This window comes from Thermobia domestica, chromosome 13 (assembly GCF_964235325.1).
Source record: "Thermobia domestica chromosome 13, izTheDome1.hap1.1, whole genome shotgun sequence".
Taxonomy (NCBI): Eukaryota; Metazoa; Arthropoda; class Insecta; order Zygentoma; family Lepismatidae; genus Thermobia; species Thermobia domestica.
Genome location: NC_137466.1, coordinates 122567572 through 122590323, shown reverse-complemented (window position 1 = coordinate 122590323; position 22752 = coordinate 122567572). Strand labels below are relative to the sequence as shown.

The 22752-nt window shown below is 34.9% G+C and overlaps 1 protein-coding gene across 3 annotated transcripts in view; it reads left to right on the top strand.

The window, feature by feature from the left end:
• The window catches only part of Cul1 (cullin 1), an 84922-nt gene extending 63223 nt beyond the window's left edge, over nucleotides 1-21699 (top strand). For all 3 annotated transcript variants that reach the window (XM_081736384.1, XM_081736386.1, XM_081736385.1), the window contains exons 14-15: nucleotides 5704-5923; nucleotides 12774-21699. In XM_081736384.1, the coding sequence (XP_081592510.1) occupies nucleotides 5704-5923; nucleotides 12774-12854 (301 nt within the window). In that variant the 3' untranslated portion in view covers nucleotides 12855-21699. The remainder of the gene's footprint in view (nucleotides 1-5703; nucleotides 5924-12773) is intronic.
• Nucleotides 21700-22752: the final 1053 nt, after the last annotated feature.

Sequence of the window (22752 nt, the reverse complement as noted above, 5' to 3'; positions counted from 1 at the left end):
TCTGAATTAAGAAGGTGCTTGCTCTATCATCACCAGATACGGTAATTGAGTGATGCGTTTACCTACTTCCTTTATAAAGCTGAGGCCTTCTTTGCTCCAGGATCCACTGGATTCAATGGCAATGGGCACAAATTGGTACTTCTCTGTTAGGTTACTGTATTTTCTTCTTTTTTGTGTTTCCTTTCGACTGGCTACATTGCAATTGAAGCTTTGGGCGTTTTAAAAATAAATGTTGGATCTCGTTTCTCAGATTGTGATGTAATTGCAAAGGACGTGGAGATTTTTGAAAATCCTTTTAATGCTAATACAGAAGCCCTTGCCACAGAACTTCAATGGAAATGATTGATTTGCAGTATAGAGATACCTTAAAAGAAAAATATTTAAATTCATCATTGCTGGAATTTAATGAGTCTTCCACCCACAGTTGAACAGTTGCATAAATTTTCTCTTGGCAGTCTTTCTATTCTCGGAACTACTTACCTTTGTGAAAAGCATTTTTCAAAATGAAATATACAAAAAATATTTACAGATCCAAGTTAACTGATGAACATTTGAAATGAAAATGAAATCTTTAAGTGTTACGTCCCACTGTTATGCCGGTTAAGCTAAAGGAGACGGTGATGATGAGAAATGAATGAAATGGTGGCATGAAGAAAGTGGGAGGAAATGGGAGAACCCCGAGAAAATCCACGTGCACGGTGTTTGTCCACCACAAAGTCCACACGGCGTGAACTGGGATCGAACCAGGGACCCCAAGCACCGGAGGTGAACGCTCTACTACTGAGCCACCGCGCCCCCCTGATGAACATTTGAAGTTACTATTGATAATTTTCACTAGTAAACTTGATCCATAATTGCAACAGTGGAAACTTACACCTACACAAATCTCATAATTTGTAATTATAATATTTAATTTCATTATGTGAATTACCTATATATGTTTTATTGTAAGTTTGTAGGATAAATCTCATATTTTTAATTACTGTTAAAAAGTTCGATTTCGTTACATATATAAGGTATTATACTTCTTATTGGTTGAATAAAAATATCTGATTATTATTTTGTATGATTTTCTTGCAATTTAATCAAAATGAACTGAGGCGAGGCGGATTGTGATGCTCGCGAGCGATAGTTTGGAGATTCTGTCTTACACTAGTCGATTTTAGTTAGAATTACTACCGGTATTATCCACTTTGGCAGATTTCGCTTAGTCTTTTCTTACCACATTAAATTCGACCCGCCAGAAGTTCTTCTTACCAAAAGCTTTTCCATTTACTATATACGTATGGTCTCCGGGAGTATAGTTGAAGTACATGGCGTTACTTCTCCAGAAGAGAAAAAACGAAAAGTAAGCGAAAGTAATACGGATGAAACAAACGGAAGTAGTGGTTAAGTCATTCATCCATTACTTGTTAAGGATAGGTTATAATTATTAAGAGCCTGCCTTACTAAAAATGATACAAAATTTCCCATTTTTCTTTTGGTTATTTATTCATAAGTGAAAGGAGATAATAAAATGCAACTTACCCACAATCGTAGATCATGTTATTCTACAACAGAAAATATAAACCTGAAGAATTTTCAGTGTTGCTATCCATAGAAATTACAGTGTTGCCAGAATTACAATTCCCCTAAAATCTTAGTTAAGGCTGCGACTAGGGGAACGAACTCCACTGCATTTGATTATGTATAATGTTGTTTTGGTTTGCTGTGAACTACTTTTTAAATAAGAGCTGTATTTAGTTTGTAATAAACAAAATAGTTTTAACATACAGTTATTAAAATTAAATAATAACATTATTTAAAAAGTAGTTCCCAGCAAACCAAAACAACACGATATTTAATGAAATGCAGTTCAGTTCGTTCCTCTAGTCGCTGTTTTAACTTAGATTTTACGGGAATTGTTATTCTGGCAACACTGTAATTTCTATGGATGGCGACACTGAAAATTCTTCAGGGCCATATTTTGTGTTGTAGAATAACATTATCTGTGATTGTAGTAAGTTACATTTTATTATCTCCTCTCACTTATGAATAAGCAAGCAAAAGACAAATGGTAAATTTTGTAAATTTTTAGTAAGGCAGGCTCTTAACATACTTTCTTGGGTAGGGAATTGAACGTGAAGTTCACTTTTCGTTTCCCAAAATCGATTAGCATTAAGTTCATTAGAAGGTTGAAGTACATTTAGAAGCATAACAAGTCAAAGTTACGCACACACTTAAGCATCAGTTTTATCGGATTAGAATGGAACAGTGCATAATTAATTTACTGAGTAGTTAGTAATGATTTAGTTGATTGTTAGGACATACTTGCTAATATTGAATAGAATATATAACCTGAACTTCAGGTAATACTAACAATTTTGGATGAGAGATTAAAGAGTTAAATAATAATTAAAACTATAATTTTATGGACATTTTAAAAAATATTAAAAAGATATAGCAGAGTATTGATGAGGATCCAGGGGAAATAGAACATATTTCAATATTGAAGAATTTGCCTTATAGTAAAATCTTTATAAATCCCGTATTTAGTAATATTAATTTTTTGAACCGTTAGCCTACATAGATTAGCATTATGAAAACTTATCAGTGATAGTTAAAATACTGTAATGCAAATATACGATTATCGTGAATAGATTGCACGAATATTAACACTGGTTGACGGGGGAGGAATATAAAGTTTTCACATTTTAAATTTGGATTCTTAATCGTTAATATGTGTGATCCCCTACCATATCTTTTTATTTTGTGCCAATAAATTCTGAAATATTTGTTTCCTTGAGGCAAACCATTTTTCCTGTTTTCTTTGTGGATAATAAGGTCTCAACATTGGTAACTTGGATTGAATTAACATGTGAACAGTTATATCTATAGTACAATCTTAATTACATCAAAGTTAGCATAGGGGAATAAACAGTTTAGCAATTTAAATGAGTGCAATCACACCATTGGGTAGTGTGTTTATGCATCTGGTATTTGTTGCGAGAACTGTATATTATGTTTCCTGCAAACTCCTTACAGGGAATGATACTTGTGTTAATACAAACTCCAAATACAGATCAGCATATATACAGGGTGGCCCAAAAGTAGGTTACACTCCTGCATTGATCAAATATAACATTCTAGCTTATGGGTTTATTTGTTTCGGCTCTTCCGAGCTTAATATATAAGTAGAAACACATTAAGAACAAATAATAAAAAAACTAAGTCTACCTGATGGATAAAAATAAGAAATGATATAAAATGCAATGAGCTGATCAGTACGGTTCTGTATACCTACTTTTGGGTCACTGTTAAAAATGAGCACACTATTAGTTATTCAAAATTTTCAAGGGAACTCAGTGGTAGAGCGTTCACCTTTAGTGTATGGGGTCCTTGGTTCGATCCCAGCTCGTGCCAAGTGAACTTGTGAACAAACATCGTATGCATGGGTTTTCTCGGGGTTCTTCTGTTTCCTCTCACTTTCTTCATTCCACCATCTCATTTATTACTCATCATCGCCGTTTCCTTTACCTTAACCGGCATAGCCCCGGGACGTAAAACTTATTTCATTTTTTTTAATTAAAAGAAATATCCATACAAAACGCAGTTTGTTGGACTTGTTCTGTAAAATAAACATTGTACGTACAAAAAATTAAAACAAATTCCAGTTTTAACGTCGTGTTTCTAGTGAGGCATATTTATTGAGTATGTTTGCATTCAATGAAATGCAGACTCTTAGCCTTAATAACAACGTCACAAATTCCAGGCATTTGTTTGATTAATTTATCTAATTTTTGCGATGATATGCGACTCCTGTAGCTCTGAAGAGCCTTCCAGAGACCTTCAGTATTTCTTGGCATTTAGTTACGGGCTGTGCTGTAAAGTTATCGTACAAAACGTCGATGAGTATTTGTGACAGTTTCACTTGTTCGTGATATATGCGTCGTCTTTGAATTCCAGATAACTACTGCATAGCTTGGAAGAATGTAGTACAATAGTAATCCTGTTGTACTACAAAGTTATTGCCCCAAATCCGTGTTCCTGATGAAATTCCATGCCTCACTTGAACGTTGTGAAACACATTTTTGTCCATTATTTCATTAATTCGAAACAAAATATCTACTTAGTAGTCTGTAAAGCATCGTCAAACAGTGACGTTACCTTCTCCGTTCCCTGCTGTAGGTATAACATGATTAGGATGAATGCACTCTTCGGAAAGAGGAAATACAGACTTCTAGTATTGAAATCCGAAAATTTGGAATTTAGATTCGTGTGTCCAGAGTATCTTCCTCCATTGTTTATCGTTCCAATCTTTTATTTTTGTTGTTTTTATTTTTTATTTTATTTTATTTTATTTATTTATTTTTTTGTCCCAAGATATCTGTTTGTAATGCTTCCTGCTTGAAGGAATGGTTTCTTTACCGCCCCAAGATCATAGATCTGAAGGCGCCGAGCCAGCGTCCTACTTGATATTGATTGTACGCAGATGGCTCTTTGGTAGTTCTAGTGGTTCTTCTGGGGCGGTTAACGTCTATTCCGTTTGCTTGTTTTTCCACTAAACTTGTCCTTAAGAGAAGTTGTTATTTTTGAACGATCAGCTTGTTTCCCGTGTAATATGTACACTATTTTGTGAATATCTTTCAAGAATCTGACGCATTGCTCCACCCGATTAATGAGCGATTTTTCCCAGAGAATCACTCTACTCTCAAAAGAACCATTTGAACACGTGCTTCCACTCTTAGTTAACCATTTGTCTTCTCCATTTTATAGTATTTGTATGTTCTTCACACTATTCAACTGTTTCACGCGAATGAAAACAGTAAGATTACTTATCATATATGCATTCAATTTTGCCCATATTATGACACGATAGAATAGCACATACACAACTGTTCGTTGAAGTAGGAGAGAGAACTACTGACAGGGATGCATGTGCATACCACTAGGTATCGTTGAAACGATGCACCATCAAACAAAGAGTGATGTTAGTTGTCTGTTCATTAGTAATCTGTTTATTGCTAGGTAGCTTACCTCAATAAATTTATCTTGATGTCAACAAGACAGAATTTTCATATCCTAATGTAAACAACGTTGTTTATTTTCAAAAACGAGTCCAATAAATATGGTTTTGTATGGTTACAGTGTCTTTTATTTGGAAAATTTTGAAAAATCAATAGTGTACTCAGACTTTTGACACTTGGGGACAATTAAAATATATCAAAAACACTTTAATTTTAAATTAAACTAAACCTATCAACAATAAAGTCTCACTTGAGTAGAGGATGGCAGTGAACATTTTTGAACTCCCCTTGATCCACACTGATATTCGCAGACCCTTTGTCCTTCCAGAGTTAAGTTATCCACACAACGTAACTTAGACGTTTGTAGAGGGTAAAAAATGCGCAAATATATGTTGATTAATCAATAAAACTTAATCTAAATTTAAAATAAAATGCAACAGGTAGAAAACAAGGCTTTCTGTACTTGGCCTGCAGATCACATTTTGAAGTCATAACAATGTACTCACTTTATTCCAAGTCACTCTGATATAGTAGTTGCATTTGTTGTGTGTCCGTTCTTATTGAGTGATTCGAAATAAAGCAGAAACTTGGGTTCGATAAATAGTACTTACATTATGAATTCTTTGGGTTACTTAAACAAGTTGCGGTGGTTGTACGTTACTTTACAATAATAACTTGAAATACTTAATCATTGCAGCAAGAAGCTGAGAGTCAATATAAATATTCCAATGAAAACAGAACTAAAAATAGAACAAGAGACTACACATAAACACATTGAAGAAGATAGGAAACTTCTTATTCAGGCTGCGATTGTTCGAATAATGAAGATGAGGAAGGTATTGAAACATCAGCAGCTTGTTGCCGAGGTGCTGAATCAATTGTCATCAAGATTCAAGCCAAGGGTACATGTGATCAAGGTAAGAATAAAGGATCGACTACTCTGAGTTTCCTGTTTTATGCAAATGTCGGAGTCTACCTTGGATAGAAACTTGTGTCCGCATAGTAAAAGATTACTTTTTCGTTATATGGACTTAATCTTATTTGCTTTTCCTTTCTAAGGAGATAGGTGGAGGATCAAAGCGAATATAGCATTAAAGTAAATTAAAATAGATTAAAATAAAACAATCCACTCACGTCTTTTAAGCACCTAGATGCATTTGCTATAATTTCGGCAGTGCCCTCTACTGTCAAATTTCAAAGTGAATAGCGTCAAAAATTTATACACTTTTAAGAAATACTTCGACAATTAATATGACAATACTTTTTATATGCTTGGCTCTATTATATAAGTGAAGATGCTATTGTGCAATTTCTAGAAGCTTATACTAGTAACATTTTTTAGGTTAGCATAATAGCGCAGGTGCAGATAGATATATTAATCACAGGATCATACTTAACTTTCACTGGTGGGATCTTTGGTTAAGACATGACCCTAGTAACTTGCAAATCTATCTATCACGACTCTGGAACTCACTAAAGAAATAATAAACACTTCTGACCAGAGTATATACACTTGTTTATTAAAAACTAAACTACTGTGTAATGGTTTCGACAACTTAACGTTGTCTTCATCAGACACTAACTGAAAGAGATATCTTAGAGCATAGATATTTATACTAAAAGTGAAAGTACTCAAATTCCTCAAAGATAAACACAGGTGGGAGGGTAATTAAGTCAAGGCAGGTGGCCGACAGATGACGCCCGGGGAAGTACGACTCAGGTGGCTTCCTATGCACAAAAGGAATTTGAATACTTTCACTTTTAGTATAAATATCTATGCTCTAAGATATCTCTTTCAGTTAGTGTCTGATGAAGACAGCGTTAAGTTGTCGAAACCGTTACACTGTAATTTAGTTTTTAATAAACAAGTGTATACAGGGTTTGTCCGGAAAGTAATAGGACTGAGTCGATTTTTAAAAAAAAATATTGAGCCAATCGTTACAATTCTTTAAAAACTTTCAAAATAGGCTCCTTCTGCGTCGATGCAGCGCTGTCAGCGCGATTTCCAAGCATTGAAGGCGTCACGGAAGTCATTCTCCGGAATAGCCTTGAGAGCCGCGGTGCAAGCTGCTTGGATCCCCTCTGTCGTCTCAAAATGCTTGCCTTTCATCGGGCGTTTCAGGCGAGGAAACAAAAAGAAGTCCAGGGGGGGCATATCTGGGCTGTAGGGCGGCTGCGGAAGCGTTGGGATGCCGGCCTTGGTCAGGTAGCTGTTCACAAGAAAGGCGGTGTGAGCCGGAGCGTTGTCGTGGTGCAGCTTCCATTCGGCTCCGATGTCTGGTCGGACCCGATTCACCCTTCGTTTGAGTCTCTTGAGCACTTCCACGTAAAACTTGGCGTTGACGGTTTGTCCAGGAGGAACAAATTCATGATGGACGATGCCTTTCATGTCAAAAAAGACAATGAGCATCGTTTTCACTTTGGATTTGCTCATTCTTCCCTGTTTTGGGCGAGGAGACGCCGGCGTGTGCCACTCGGAAGATTGCCTCTTTGTCTCGGGATCATACTCAAAGATCCATGATTCGTCACCTGTGATTACGTTATTCAAAAATTGGGGGTCACTTTCACACATGTTCAAATTTTCTTGGCACAATTCCACTCGCCGCAATTTCTGGTCGTCAGTGAGCACTTTTGGGACAATCTTCGCGCACACCTTGCGCATGTTCAAATGCTCCGTCACAATTTCATGAACCACAGTTTTTGGTAAATTTAACATTGGGCAATTAAACGAATACTTAGTCGACGGTCTGAGTTGAAAACTTCGCGCACACGAGTCACATTGTCGGTGTTTGTCGAAGTCGAAGGTCTTCCAGCACGGTCTTCATCGGCGACCTCTTCCCGGCCCTCCGAAAAGGCCTTGTGCCACCGAAACACACCACTTCTTGCTAAAGCATCATCTGGGTAAGCCTGCTTGATCATATCAAACGTCTCTGTCGCAGATTTACCGAGTTTAACACAGAATTTAATCGCGTACCTCTGCTCTAACGAACGCTGCATTTTCGGCTTGCACCACTCACAGAAACACGTCGCGCGAAAAAGCCTGTCCTGACTCTCCTTGTGCTCGGAGACAACTGACCAGCCGCTCGTTCGTTAGCTAGGAACGCCCTCTACCGGATCCAGTCTGTGCGCGCACGCTCCGAAGTACAGTCATGGCGGAATAAAATCAGTCCTATTACTTCCCGGACAAACCCTGTATACTCTGGTCAGAAGTATTTATTATTTCCTGGTAACTTTTAATCAGTCTTATAAATTTTAGTGTGATTTGAATGGAGTAGTTTTTTTTTTTTCTATATAATGAAGAAAAGCGTGTTGCAACAAATTAAGAAAATCTGATCAATTTTGTTATTTATGTTAATATGTTTCACATTAGTGTAATTTCTTTGGATAAAACAATAGTTTTATTTTCTGAACATTAGCATATTTTACTTTTTAAATCAGTAATAATTATTTAATTTCTTTTATTTATTATAATTCAGACATTATTATTATTATTATTATTATTATTATTATTATTATTATTATTATTATTATTATTATTATTATTATTATTATTACTGTTACTGTTCCGTCGACCAGTAACAATAGAAAATTATATGGTCGTAACAATGTATTACATGTAATATTTCCATTTCTGAATATATAATGTAATAAATGAGTAAGTGGTTCGGATTCCACCCTAGTAATAGGTCCCGTTCTTACGTGTGGACTGAAGTTAAAAATTAACATTGTATACGAGGTGTGTTCAAAAAGTATCGAACTTTTTTTCGCACGCAAACAATGAAGTGCGGGAGACTTTCTTCAGTGTAGATGTAGAGGGGACACTCATGCGCAATCGTGATTTTTTTCCACCCGTAAAAACCGTCAGACGCTGGCAGTCGGCCAACGAATGAAGACGTGTAGTAAACGGTCGTCGATTTCAGTTTTGATAAAATGACAGAAAAACTTGAGCAGCGATATTGCATCAAATTTTGCCAAAAGCTTGGCGATACCCAAGTGGAAACCATTGCAAGATACAACAGGCTTTCGGGGACGATGCCATGAGCACCTCACGCATAAAGGAGTGGTACAACCGCTTCAAAGATGGCCGCCCATCCATGAACAGTGAACCACTTTCAGGTAAACCCTTAACAAGCCGGAATGACAGTGCCATTGAGCAAGTGCGGACTGTGGTCTTGCAGGACCGTCATATCATAATTTAAGAAATTGAGAATGATACAGCGATAAGCATCGGATCGGTATATTCAATTCAGGGTGTCTACTAAAACTCCAAAATGAAATTTCGTGACCTTTTCTTTCCCAAACCATAAATTTAGTAACATTCTCAAGAGCGAATTTAGGTGCGAATTGGGCCGAATCTTCATGCATGCGATAGAAGCGTGCTTTACTTACGATTTATAGCGTTTAAAGCTGACCATAGACATTTTTGGTGGTGAAATTTGACGTTTTATAGAACAAAATTTTCCAATCTATACTTATATTTGTACAGATTAAAAAAAAAAAATCGTGACCCAAAAGTTAAATTTCGTGACTTTTTCTTTCATTACCGTTTTCTGATTTCCTGACTTTCTCGTGACCGATAGACACCCTGCAATTTTGAAGGATAATTTGGGCTTGACAAGAATGTCCGCAAAATTTTTACCGAAGCTGCTAACCATGGAGCCCATTCTGCGCATTTGATTAAGGTTTTCATCGCCAAACACAACATTCCTGTGTGTAGTCAGGCTCTTTGTGACTTTTGGTTATTTCCCAAACTGAAAATGCCACTGAGTGCTACAGCACGGTTGCTCTCAATTCCAAAAACTGCATTCCAGAAGTGTTCCCAACAATGGTGGGATCGCTGAGAGAAGTGTGTGACTTACCAAGGAGACGACTATGAAGAGGATTAGTGTTTCAGATTTCCAAATGAACAAATATATTTTTGCCAACCAAAGGTTCAACACTTTTTGAACACACGTCGTATATTAACAAATGGAAACATTGGTCTAATATATGTTTCTGAAGTATTGCTTACAATATCAGCAACTAAGTATGAGTTTCTACTCATGTCCACATGGAAACAGTGGTTTGAAGACCAGGACCCATTATTAAGGTAAGGTCTGAACAATTCATTTATTACATTAATTTCCTTAAGAAAAACGACATTGATTCGGAATGGTATACTTTATATACGTGTATATATATATATGATAGAGAGAGAGCAACTTCTTAAATCAAATACTTCAATGTGATAAATCTGGGGTTGAGTAGAGTTGTGTGAGTGAGAGCACACGTGTTCTACCTCTTGGCTGTGGCGCGAAAACTGGACGTTAAACTTCAAACAAGTAACGTAACAAATCAATGATATGAAATACGGCAGTCGGTTCTTTTGAATACATCAGTAAGGGGCCAAAGTGCAAAAGTTCTGCGTGTTTCTGTTGTCTAGATAGAAGTGCAAACAACACAAAATACAGCTCTCTGAATATTTTGTACATATAATCACTATCATGATCAATGACTCTTCTCATCTTTCTGGTAGAAGAATAATTCAGACCCTATAAAAGTCCGCAGGTTTGGAGTAAGGCAGTTTTCACAGCCTTCACATCATCAAAGTTTTTCCCAGCAAAGGGGTTCTGCAACGCGAAAAACAGGTGGGTCTGCAGGGACCATCATGGGAGTAAACCGGATAGGGTACGATTTCCCATCCAAAGGTCATTAATTTCTGACATTTTACGGCAGCCACACGCGGTCTTGTGTTTCCTTGATTGACAAGGCCTGTCTGCTTTAATCGCAATTCTCCATGCAGACTGTTCAGCTGCTGACAGTAGAAGGTCATATTGATAGTTTGGCTAGGATCTAAGAGCTCTCAGTGAATTATTCCATTCACATCCCATCACTCACAAAGTATCACCTTCTTGGGATGAAGTTCTGATTTAGACATCGATGGAAGCGTTCGGGTTATTTCACGTCAAATCATCGAGGTTTTTCTTTTTAAACCTACCATTTCAAATTGTCATGAAACTTCTGTCACTTGTTTGTGTGGTACAAGGGTCATAACCTGTGTGAAGTTTTTCCTCCTTAGAACAAATAGGTTTGGAGTTAAAGGCGATGAAAGTTTGGGAAAATAGCACATGTACATAGCTTCCGAGATTCTGCTTTGAGACTTCTCAGAGAAACACCAAGGTTTGTAGATTTCAGAAAAAAAACATCGAGATAACTAACTCCCACTTTTTTTTTTTTTTTTTAATAACAAATGTTTTAACATACATTTTTATGGAGCGAAAACACTGCATCACTAAACAAGAATAATCACGAAAAGTACATGTGTTTTGATATTACTTAACTCCCCACATCACATCTCAAGCATATATATATATTGTAAATTGTAATTTAATAATTGATGAATTTCTAACATTTATTAATAATACCAACATGTACCCAAAATTCCACTGTTTTTCTTTCATAACTTTACAGCAGAGCTTTAGGTTTAGCTGAAGACAAAAATTACCATTAAAATATCTATACTTTTCGTAATAATTCTTCTTTAATGATGCAGTGTTTTTCGCTCCATAAAAAAATGTAAGTTATAACATTCGTTATTTTTATTTATTTTTTAAAGACAGGAGTTGGCTACCTTGATTTTTTTTCTGGAATCTTCAAACCTTGGTGCTTCTCAGAAAAAATTTTCACGCAGCTATGTTTGTTAGATCTTGAGCTATAAAATTTTCAATTTGCTGTCCCAGAGCAGAATCTCGGAAGCTTTGCACATGTTCCACTTTCCCAAACTTTGTTTGCCTCTAACTCCAAACCTATTTGGTCTGAGGAGGAAAAACTTCACATAAGTTATGATCCTTGTACTATTACGAGTGACAGAAGTTTCATGAAAATTGAAGATGGTGGGTTAAATGTCCTGGATGAACTGACATAGAATGACCCGTTTCAGAAACACGACACATAGTTCTTTGACCCTTCACGTTCTGCTTCATATCTAATTTCTCATATCTCATGACAATGTCCGTCAAAAAATAGTCATTTTTGTTACTGGAACAGCAAGGAAACAAATACAGTTTCGTTCTTGTCGTTGAGTTGTATTAATCTTATGTGGAACTTTGCGGTGAACTCCAGCGGTACGAGCTCTCTTTTGACTGTTGTTCTGTGTACCTGAAGGTTTCCAATAATTCCTCTACAATTGGATTCAGACTATTTTTATTATGGCCTAGTTCCTCTGCAGAAAACACTAATAGGCGTTTTTCAAACCACGGATAATCGTGACAGCTTGTCTGTCCTTAAATTTTTGAAAATATCGACATGTGCTGTCGTGCCATACAGTTGCCTAGTATTGCGGAAGGCTGGAACTGCAGTACTCGAACTCGAAACAGTAAACAGTGTGTGATGTGTTCCTTATTCGTCTCCATTTTACCAGAACGATAAATGAATCACTAGTACGCACTCACTGCCTACTGCTGCTCTAATGTTTCAAGCTCTTGCAGTGACATCTGTGAAATCAGTACTCCTTTCACCGGCGACCTATCACAGACGGGTTGTGTTTTTTGCACTCACCTTACAGGAATTAAAGATTTTTTTTTTTTTTTTTTATATATATAGTTCGCTGGAAGTTGGAAATGCTTATTGTAATGTCATGAAAAGTATTTATACTTCACATTATTTGTATTTCATATTATTTGTATACGAAGTGAAGAATAGCATTATCAAACAATATAATCATATATTCTCTCATAAGAATTCAATTGAGTATTTTCTAATTTGACGTATTTATTTTTCTTCTTGCAGAAATGCATAGACATCTTGATAGAGAAAGAGTACCTTGAAAGAACGGAAGGCCAAAAGGATACCTACAGCTACCTAGCATGATTACTCTACTGTTCTAGATAAAAGAACAGATCATAACGAACTTTATGTAGATGTGAATGTTGAACCTATTAATTTAACAATGTGTCTCAGTAAACAAACAAAAAAGAAAAAAAAAATGAACTCGAAATTAACAAACCCGTATTTGTGCGATGGTTAAACAACAGAACACAAAAGATTTAATTTTGATGTACAGAATTTAATTTACAACAGTCACAATGTGCTCACTATTTCAGTTTCTATCCAATGTTTCGCTTTCACTTCATAACAGAAATATAATATTAAATACAGAATATAACAACAGCCGTGCAATTGGTTGTATGGACTTACAAACAAACGAAAAAAAAAAAAAAAAAAAGCTGCACATAATACCTGCAACTATAAATATGTTGTAGTTTTACCTTAACAAGCACCAGCAGTTGTTAAGTTCTGGTGAATGTAAATCAGTTTTTGTCTTTATATTAAAAATTTTCTCTTGAGTTTTTCTATATAAAGTCGTTGTGACTTTTCTTTACGACAAGATTGCTGAAAATGCAGTTGATTGATTATTGTAATTGTTTCTGAAGTGAGATGAATTACTGCAAGGAAAGAGCCCGTGGCTTAGAAAAAAACTAGTATAAAAAATTAGTTCCTCGTCATAAATGTTTATGTATGATGTTGAAAAATATGTATGATGCGAATGTATAGGTGAGTGGATGGTTGTATATATGAATGTTGCTATGAAATTGAGTGAAAATCATTTTATTCTACTCTTTAAAGAAAATGCCTCATTGTTAATACACATACCGTGAAGAAAATGTAAAAGTGTGCTAATAATACGAATTGAACGAAACCAATTTCTTTAAAATCCATTGCGAATTCTACCACGTGATTGCTATCTCCAGCGTCTATGACTTAGAATACCCGTTAATAATAATTCCTAAAATAATAAAACAAGAAAAATTAGTTGTTCTTGTATATATTATACATACTTATTTACGTAAATTTACAGTACCACTTAATCTTTACATACATCATTTCGTTATATAGTATGGTTTGAAGGTAAAGTTTGAAAATGTGATCATATACACAACATGAACCCACATTTATACATGTTTAAATTCGACGAATGATTAACGTCTTTCAGTTTCCAGCCTCGACTTTTATCATATATTTAAAAATTATGCATTTTCTTTTTACTTAATAACGGAGTAGTAGTTATAATGTGTGGAACAAACTCAAGTACTTCCTTTTATTACGTCGTGTCAAAATTAGGATGTATGTTATTAAAAAAAGTATTTTTTTCGTGCTCACTGAAGCATCCAAATGTTAAAACGGCGTGCCTCTCATGTGATCATGACCTCTTATGATTATCATATTTATTTTTTAGGAAGAAATTATGCTGCTAATAAAACTACATATTTTTATTAGTATCCTCCAATTTTACAGAAGTATTTTTGTTAGTGTTTCTTTGAATCGATGTTATTAAACACCACTAATTATTTCTTATATTCACCATAAAAATACTGAACAACAAATACCTAAATTGTATTAACACACTTTATTCTTTCACTATTAGCATAATTTCTTCCCAAATTGGTACGCATGGTGATGACAAGAGATCAGTGAAACGTAACGTCGGTACACGTTTTAACATTTGGGTGCTACAGTGAGTACAAAAACTTCTTACTTTTTATTATTGATAGGAAGTTCAGTTATCCTAATTGTTACAAAACAAAGTTTTTAGCGAGAAGAAATATTTCAGAAATATATGTAGCTTTGTTTTCCAATGTCCTGTAAATGCGAGTGTGTTCTGAAATGAAACTTATGATTTTTATTTTGGGGACAGATTCCTCACATCAAAATAATAAAAAAAAAGTTTATATAGACCTGTGATTAAAAGTGGATAGTTTCGGAGTTCTAGGGTGCCGGAAACATGAAATAAGTGAAATTTTAAAGTTCATAGCTCCAGTACTATGGGACCTATCGTAGTCGGGTGAAGACATCACTGAGGAACTGGTATGTGAACTATTCAAATATCCATCTTTCAGAACCTCGGGTACTTGCAGAATCATTTTTAGAGAGGCTGTTTGGGAGTATTTGATCACTCTCCACCTGCCTCTCTAAAAATTGGTGTGCAAGTACTGGAGCATTCTTAAACTTGAATATTTGGATAGTTCACACATCAATTCCTCAGTGATGTCTTGACCCGACTACGGTAGGTCCCATAGTACTGGAGCTATGAACTTTTAAAATTTCACTTATTTTTACGTTTTCGGCACCCTGTAACTCCGAACTATTCACTTTTGAGCACAGGTCCATATAAACTTTTTTTTTTTTTTTTTCTTATTTTGATGTGAAGAATATTGTGACACATTTATGTAAAACTCTGTATAAAAACAAAGAGAACAACAGATAACTTTATTGTAAGAATAACACAAGATTTTTTTCTAATTCAGAAATTTTATGTCATTCAAACCCGCTATGAATATTTAATGCTTGAAAAAGGAATAAACTTTCTAATTAATGAAATAGGACACTCGACATGACATATACATCATTCAACGTGGAACTTCAGTAAACATCTCTAAATAGTGCTGGCAAGGGATGTTATTCTCAACACAAACTGGTCTTCGTCTTTTTACGAAATATGGCGTAAATCCCAATTCAATTTTTTAAATTGTGCGAAGGAAAAATCATGTGAATCAAAAAATCTTCAGCATGTAAAACACACAATAAAAATAATGTATATTGGTTTAATGTTGACGTCATTATTACTTCCAAGTATACATTTAGAACTCATTCAAGCTTATTGATGGAATCTTACTAACATCTGCTGTTATTTTTTTTATTTCGCGTCCCTTAACCAGTCAATAATAAAACGCATGGAAGGTAGGTCCCAATTAATATCAAATGCACTTAATTATTCATTGAAACTTAGCAGTGAAGCGAACAATTAATAATAAATAATGTTCTGTTCGTCTGGTTCAATATGTCGAGTAATTACTTCCTGTTTGTAAGTTAGAAAAAATGTGTAGGTGCTATTTTGAAGATTAAATCATGTACATACATTGTCGAGTTTTAAGCATATAAAGACAATAGTGTTGATTGGTACTAGTCAGTTCGTATCCACAATCAAGTAACAAGCATGTGTAAATCCATGAAAGAAAATACACAAAACACTTGATATATAACCTAAATCAGTATATGAAAACTATTTATGTAAGCCTTCTTTGTTTGCAAAGAATAACAAAATTTGAACGACATTCTACAATTTTAAATATCCAGAAAAATAAACAACGAGTTTATGTATTTAACTTTCCATCTTTCTTTGTGTTACACAATTTCGTAGGACATTTTTAGGCATGATTTGCAGTAGTTTACAAATTTTTAGGAAACTTGCTAAGGACGAATATACTCTTGATTGTGTATCTCTCGTAATTACTGATCGTGTATTGCATGTTTCCTTTCCTTTCTTGTGATCTGTAATTCCTATTTGATGATAAGTTTACTTGGACCTTTCGAAGCTAACGTTCGTCAATTAAATATGCCCAACAGTAGCAACAAGGTTGGTTGCTGAACTTATTCCAGAAAATTAATCATCAGAACAGAAGTCACAAAGATCATAAAAAGTTCAATGGTTGTTAGTATTAAGACTTCCTTGCTTTCTTCGAAATTATGTGGACATAGAGACAGAAATCTTAATTTGATGGTGATGTTACAGTAACGATAATAATCTCGGCTCGTAATTTTTACTGTAATAATCGTTGAATGTGTAGTCGACTATACAATAAAATCAATCAACAAGAGCAACTGCAGAGGCAAATATACTAAACTGCCACAGAAAGAATTGCGAAGGCTTCCAGTTTGATTCCAGGCAATACGAATTTATGGTGGGAAACACTGTGGTGTGCGCTTTCTCGGTATTCTTCCGCGATCTTCATTTCACTAATTCTTTTATCGTTCACTTGCTTTTATAGTAGTCTTCTTTAGCTTAAAGGACATAACTGCAGGACCTTAAACTAAATATTTCAGTGTCATTGTTCATTCAGGACAAAATATTCTTGATATAAATGAGAACTGCGAAGCAAGGGAATAAATTGTTTACTTCATTTTCTGTTCTCTAACGAAGTCTGTTATCCGGTTGTGTGATGTAAACCAAAAACAACATGGATCGCGTATTTGTGAAGTGTTATAGTTGAAAATCAAAATCAGAATACTAAAAATTGATACTTATATTGAATTCTTCACTTCGCCCCCCCCCTCCACTTATTTTCTGTAAGTAATTCAATAACTAACAGTGGCAACTTTTGAGGGAAGTCTCATATGTACACAGGCCCGTATCCAGGGGGTCTAGGGGGCCGGGACCCCCTAAATTTTCACGGTAGGCTTGTAAATGAACTACAATATGATGATGAACTATATGGTTGTATCGCCCCCTAACTTCAGCCAGCCCCCCCCCCGTACAATTTTGGGCTGGCTACCGGTCTGTATGTACATATTCAATTTTTTTCACTTTAAACTTTGAGAAGAAATTTACTTAACATTCTAATTCTTGTAAATTTCTTTCTCTTAGTTTAAAGTGATAAAAATTTGATTTGTACATATGTGACCTTCCTCAAAAGTTACCAGTGTCAGTTATTGAATTTCTTACAGAAAATAAGTGGGGAGGGAGGCATAGTAAAGACTTCAATATAAGCATCAAGTTGGTTTTGAAACTAAACAGCGATTCATCTTTTTATAGTGTTGACAGTATTACAAAAGACGACACTGGAACTTTCACAAACACAGTTTTAAAAAGTACAATTGGAGTAAAAAGAATGCCTCTTTTGTACTTCTATATATATACAAATAAAGTGCGTAGTTCTAAGAAGTTAATTATATTACTGTTTCGACATAGTTAACTTAAGTAGCATATTAGGCTGGCCGCTAATTGACCGCAATGTGTGACACCAACCCTAGACAGAAGGAATATTGAGAGAGAGGCCTACGTGCAATCACCGCATATCGGACGGAGTCAGTAGGCAACAGAGAAAGAAGCATCTCGCTTGTAAAGTCGAACAATAAGCGAGTGCGTAAAGAACACTAATTTCTTACATAGAAAAACTCAATGGAAGTTTGTGCGAATAATCAGTTTTTGACATTGAATTTAGAAATACTTTAATTCAGCCGATGGAACAGCTAGGCTAACAACAAGGATACCAATATATATTTATCTAAAAGCAGTTTCACATGAGGATAAAGGATATCTTTTCGCTATAATCTTGATACTGACTGATAAGGTTTACAGTATACGTTTCGCGACATGCGTTTATATATTACAAATATTGTCAAATCAGTATACGAATCCACTAATGTAGGCCAGCTTGGAACATCAAGTGATATATATATATATATATATATATATATATATATATATATATATGTGTGTGTGTGTGTGTGTGTGTGTGTGTGTATGAATCAGCTTAGCAAGGTGGCGGTAGGGCGAATTGCCAGCACAAAAATAGTGTTTATATGATTGAGATTGTAATATATGATTTAAAAAAAGGAAATGAAATAACGTGTTGAATGTCCGTCTATACTGTGTATGCTAAAGAATTAAGAGTTTAGCGCCCCGTTCAGTAGTGAGGCTATATGAGACGTGGACCGATAGCTTAAGGTAGAATCCGAACCATATTAAGCTCCCACTAGAAATTGAAGCTCGATCCCCCACACGGAAGGCGCATACCTTTGATCTTTGTAATTAATTCATCTTAATCTGTACCCTACGTAATTCAATCCGACAGGGGCACAAACACAAAACAGTTCTCGAATAATTACTTTTTGTTTTGTTTTACCTGACTTTATAAACGTCTTCAATCTTCAATGAGATTCGCATCCATAGTGGATTGAGTTGTGCGATCCGAAGTCGAACGTCCGTGCTCACGCGACTATTGCTACTGATATCCATGTAGTCACTAGGGAGTTGTTAAAAATAGGGCATGATTTTTACAAGAAATGATGAAAGAGCAAAGTTCTTGTTTACCTATTCGTTTCTCCAATTTAATTTATTACAGAATATATTATTTAATATTGTTTCACACAGAATAGTTTACTGTTGAGATCGATTCATCACACTTCTTTACTGTTACGTATTTATAGAGACCTCAATAGACAAGCAGGTGTTATATTTCCTTTCTAATATTTACATAATCCTCACATGATTATTAGGCAAAGGGATAGCTACTACCTTCTTCTTCCCCCTATGAACGACGCCTGTGACAGATAGCAAGAAAAAATAAGAACAATATTTAAAACCCACCGAACGAACTTTATTTTGTATTGAGTTTCTAATTTCCACTGAGAAGGATGGATTTTACTTATCACTAAAATAATTCAACTCGCCTGCTGTATTAGTCCATAGTTCTCATATAATCTTCGTGACTAGTATCATAAAGCACTGGATGCACTCTCACAGCTTCAATCAACTTTTCCGTTTTCTTTCTCTTCCACACACAGTGCTCTTTGCTGGAACGAAGTCACATGATACTGTGCCACTCAGCGGGAGGGGCCTTCTCTACATTACATCTACTCTCGGTCGAATGTGCGATACGAGGCTTGATTCCATTGTTTAGTTTTCTGAGAGTACTGCTCTGCTGTCAGCGGCCGGCCTTGTACATAGTCTTGCAAGAGGGACCATGAAGAAACTAAGAGTACACCTATGTAGGAAGTATTACGTGTTATTGATAAAAGAATAGTTTCGGAAAGATATATGAAGGGTTTTGAGTGTGACTTACATTATTAGTTACAGCAATACATAACATTTTCAAGTTCTGTTCACTGTATACACCTCTCAATATTTATAAATCCAGCAGATATGAAGGATAAGGGGAAAAAACAAGGAATGTCCATGTATGTGCTTTATTGGGTGCTTTGTTCTATCTGTTGGTGACTCTTGGTACTATTTGATTGTGTATGCCATGCATGAGTGTAGATGTAGAAATGTCCATACAAAAAATCGAAAAAGATATAACACATCCTATTCTTTTTACGCTGTTTTCAATATTAAAACTCCGTTTTCTCGAAAATGCAGTTCTGTGATATTCCGTCTTTTTTTTCCCCCGTACCCTTCAATGTAAAACTTTAAAATTCAGTTCTGTTTACCGTATACACCACCTCAAGATACATAAACCCGTGAACACTACCATGATGAGTTTACAGGTAATGCAACTAATGTTATTCTAACAAATTTGAAGCTCAACGAACTGGAGTTGGTTTTCTCTTCTGGTACAATTATTTTCATATTGGATTAGACTTTTTACTTCGTACTCGCAATAGAAATATAAAACATTCAGTGTAAAAATATATCGATTATAATTATAGGAAGTATCAAGTCAGATTTCGTAATCATTTAATGTATTACATGTAATAAGACATTCCAAATTTTGCATGTCGTCGCTTTAAGAATGTGTGAAAATATACAGTATTTAAAAAAGAAGAATGTGCTAATGACAGCGTATGTGAAGTAATGAATCAAGCCTCAAATTATTCAGCTCGGAAATTTAGTAAATGAATGGGGATTAAAGAGGAAAATGTATCAAGATATTCTTTTCTTGTACTGTTCTTGATACTTGTGACTTAAAATTCTCATGTATTTCAGTGGGGTTTTGATTTTGAATTCCCTGAATCACTCTCTCAAATACTGTAATTTTAACATCAGAGTAACATATTTTTCTAATTCGCAAATGGCGCAACATCTTTCGCGAATTAAAAAAATCTCGAGTTATCTTGATAAAATTATAGCAGTCATAAATGAACGGATTGCGTTCTTACATCACAGTATGAATTTTCCGATTTTTAATCCCGCAGCCGGCCAATCTGACTTTGACGTTCCTCATTATTTCCGTAATCCTGCTAGGTGAATGCTGGGATTGTATCTTTTGCAGGCCCTGGCCGATTCTTGAAACTTTCTTCTCATTTTAATGTTTTCGGCGCAAAATAATATCATATCTGGAACTTATTTAAATAAATAATTTGTTTATTTATACATAATTTAAGTTACTTCGCATTTTTAAAAACCCATCTAAACTTAATGTCTTCCAGGGCCACATTTCTCATCTTTTCCTGTTCTTTTTTTAACATTGAAATACGAGCCTTTATTTAAAAATTTATCGATAATGTTTAATAAAGACAAAATTCTAAAATAAAATTTGAAAAATTGCATACCAGTGATACTATAAAAGTAGCTTAATCTCAGTGCCAATAATTGCAATAAATTTAGCACTTGTACCTGTTAATTCATTTAAGAGACTGTGTGTGATGTGAATTCTGCAGTGGTGAAATGTGTGGTTGTTTAGAATTTTCCAATTTCGAATGCATGTGTGTGTTTGCTGTGTACTAACTATGAGGCATGAAGTTTTAAAAATAAATAAAAAGATTGGTGAATTTGAACACCAAATTTAATTAGAAAACAGGCAATGAGCTCTAAAATATTTTCGAACTTACAAGTAGAAAAATGCATTAAAAAATCCTGCAAAAGCGTACTGCATTTACCACAATGTGTAAAAACATATACGTTTATATAAGTAGCACCGCATGTTGCATATTTAAATTAAATATATATAAGGTTCATGTGTGTGTATGTATATATACATATATATATATGCAACTTGAAAGGTGCCATCTAAAAATCTCGACATAAGAGTGTAAACCTGTGATATGTTGGTGGAAAGAACAAAACAGTACGAATACATTAATGTAAAACTATAAAGGGTTTTGTAAATAAGTATGGAAACTTTTTTTTTTCTTTTTGTTTAGAAAACAGTATTGGTCGAAATATACAGTTGTAAAAATTAAAAACGAAATCTCTAATAAAGACAATTTAGGCAAATATTGTCAGCTATTGACTAAATTTTCTCTTCTCACGTGCTATTATAAAATTGTGTTAAAATTACGTTACATTCCAACACCATACAGTTACCTCTTAAGTTAATGAATTAGACAAATCCAATGGACAATAATGAATTTGAAAAAAAATAAATAAATAAATAAAAGTCTGATCAAAATTCAGGTACGAAGTGTGGGTCTGCTATAAATTCCACGTAGAGCACTCCAGAGTTGGAAGCTTTACCATTGATATTCTAAGAAATGCTGTGATACATTCATATTGCCTGAGATCACAATTCCAAGATCAAGTTATTATTCTTTACAGTTCACACATAAGCCTTACGTTTGACAACCTACTTCTAGAACGGTATTCTACTTAAGGTAAGTGTACAGGTAACTTACTGCTAATTCTTTCCGTATTAACTATAGAATGTAACCGTGCCATGTGGGAAAATGGCTAATTTAAAAGTGGGACAAAAGATTAGTCTTAAGTTTTTTGTGAATCTGAAAAAGTCGTGTACTGAAATATTCTGAATGCTGACCAAGGCATACAGTAGCATAAACGCTTCTCAGAGCGCAGAGTGTGTGTTGAAGATAAGATTGTTAAGCAGGTGACAGTCTTCAGTTGCTGACACAAACATTTGAAGAATACGCGAGGTGATCAGAAGTGACGGAAGATCGAGTATGCCTGCAGTGGCTGAACTAGTGAACGTCGACAGGAAGTGTGTTAGATAGATCATGAAAATAATTAAAACATGAAGAAAATCTATGCCAAAATTTTACTGAAAAATCCCTCAATAATTGTATGCAGATATCGAAAATGAACCAGACTTTTTGGAATCTTAATCACCTTACCATGATACTTGTTTTTATCAACGACTCAGAAAATTAAGCGGCAGTCCATGTAGTGGAAGTGCCTTGATTCTCCCAGATCGAAAAAGAAAGAAAAAAATGCGTGTTACGCTCAAAATTTAAGGCATCGCTGCTTGTGATCTTTGAAATTCATGGAATTGTAATGTTGAATGGGTTCCTACGAAGGGGAGAGGACTCAAATCAG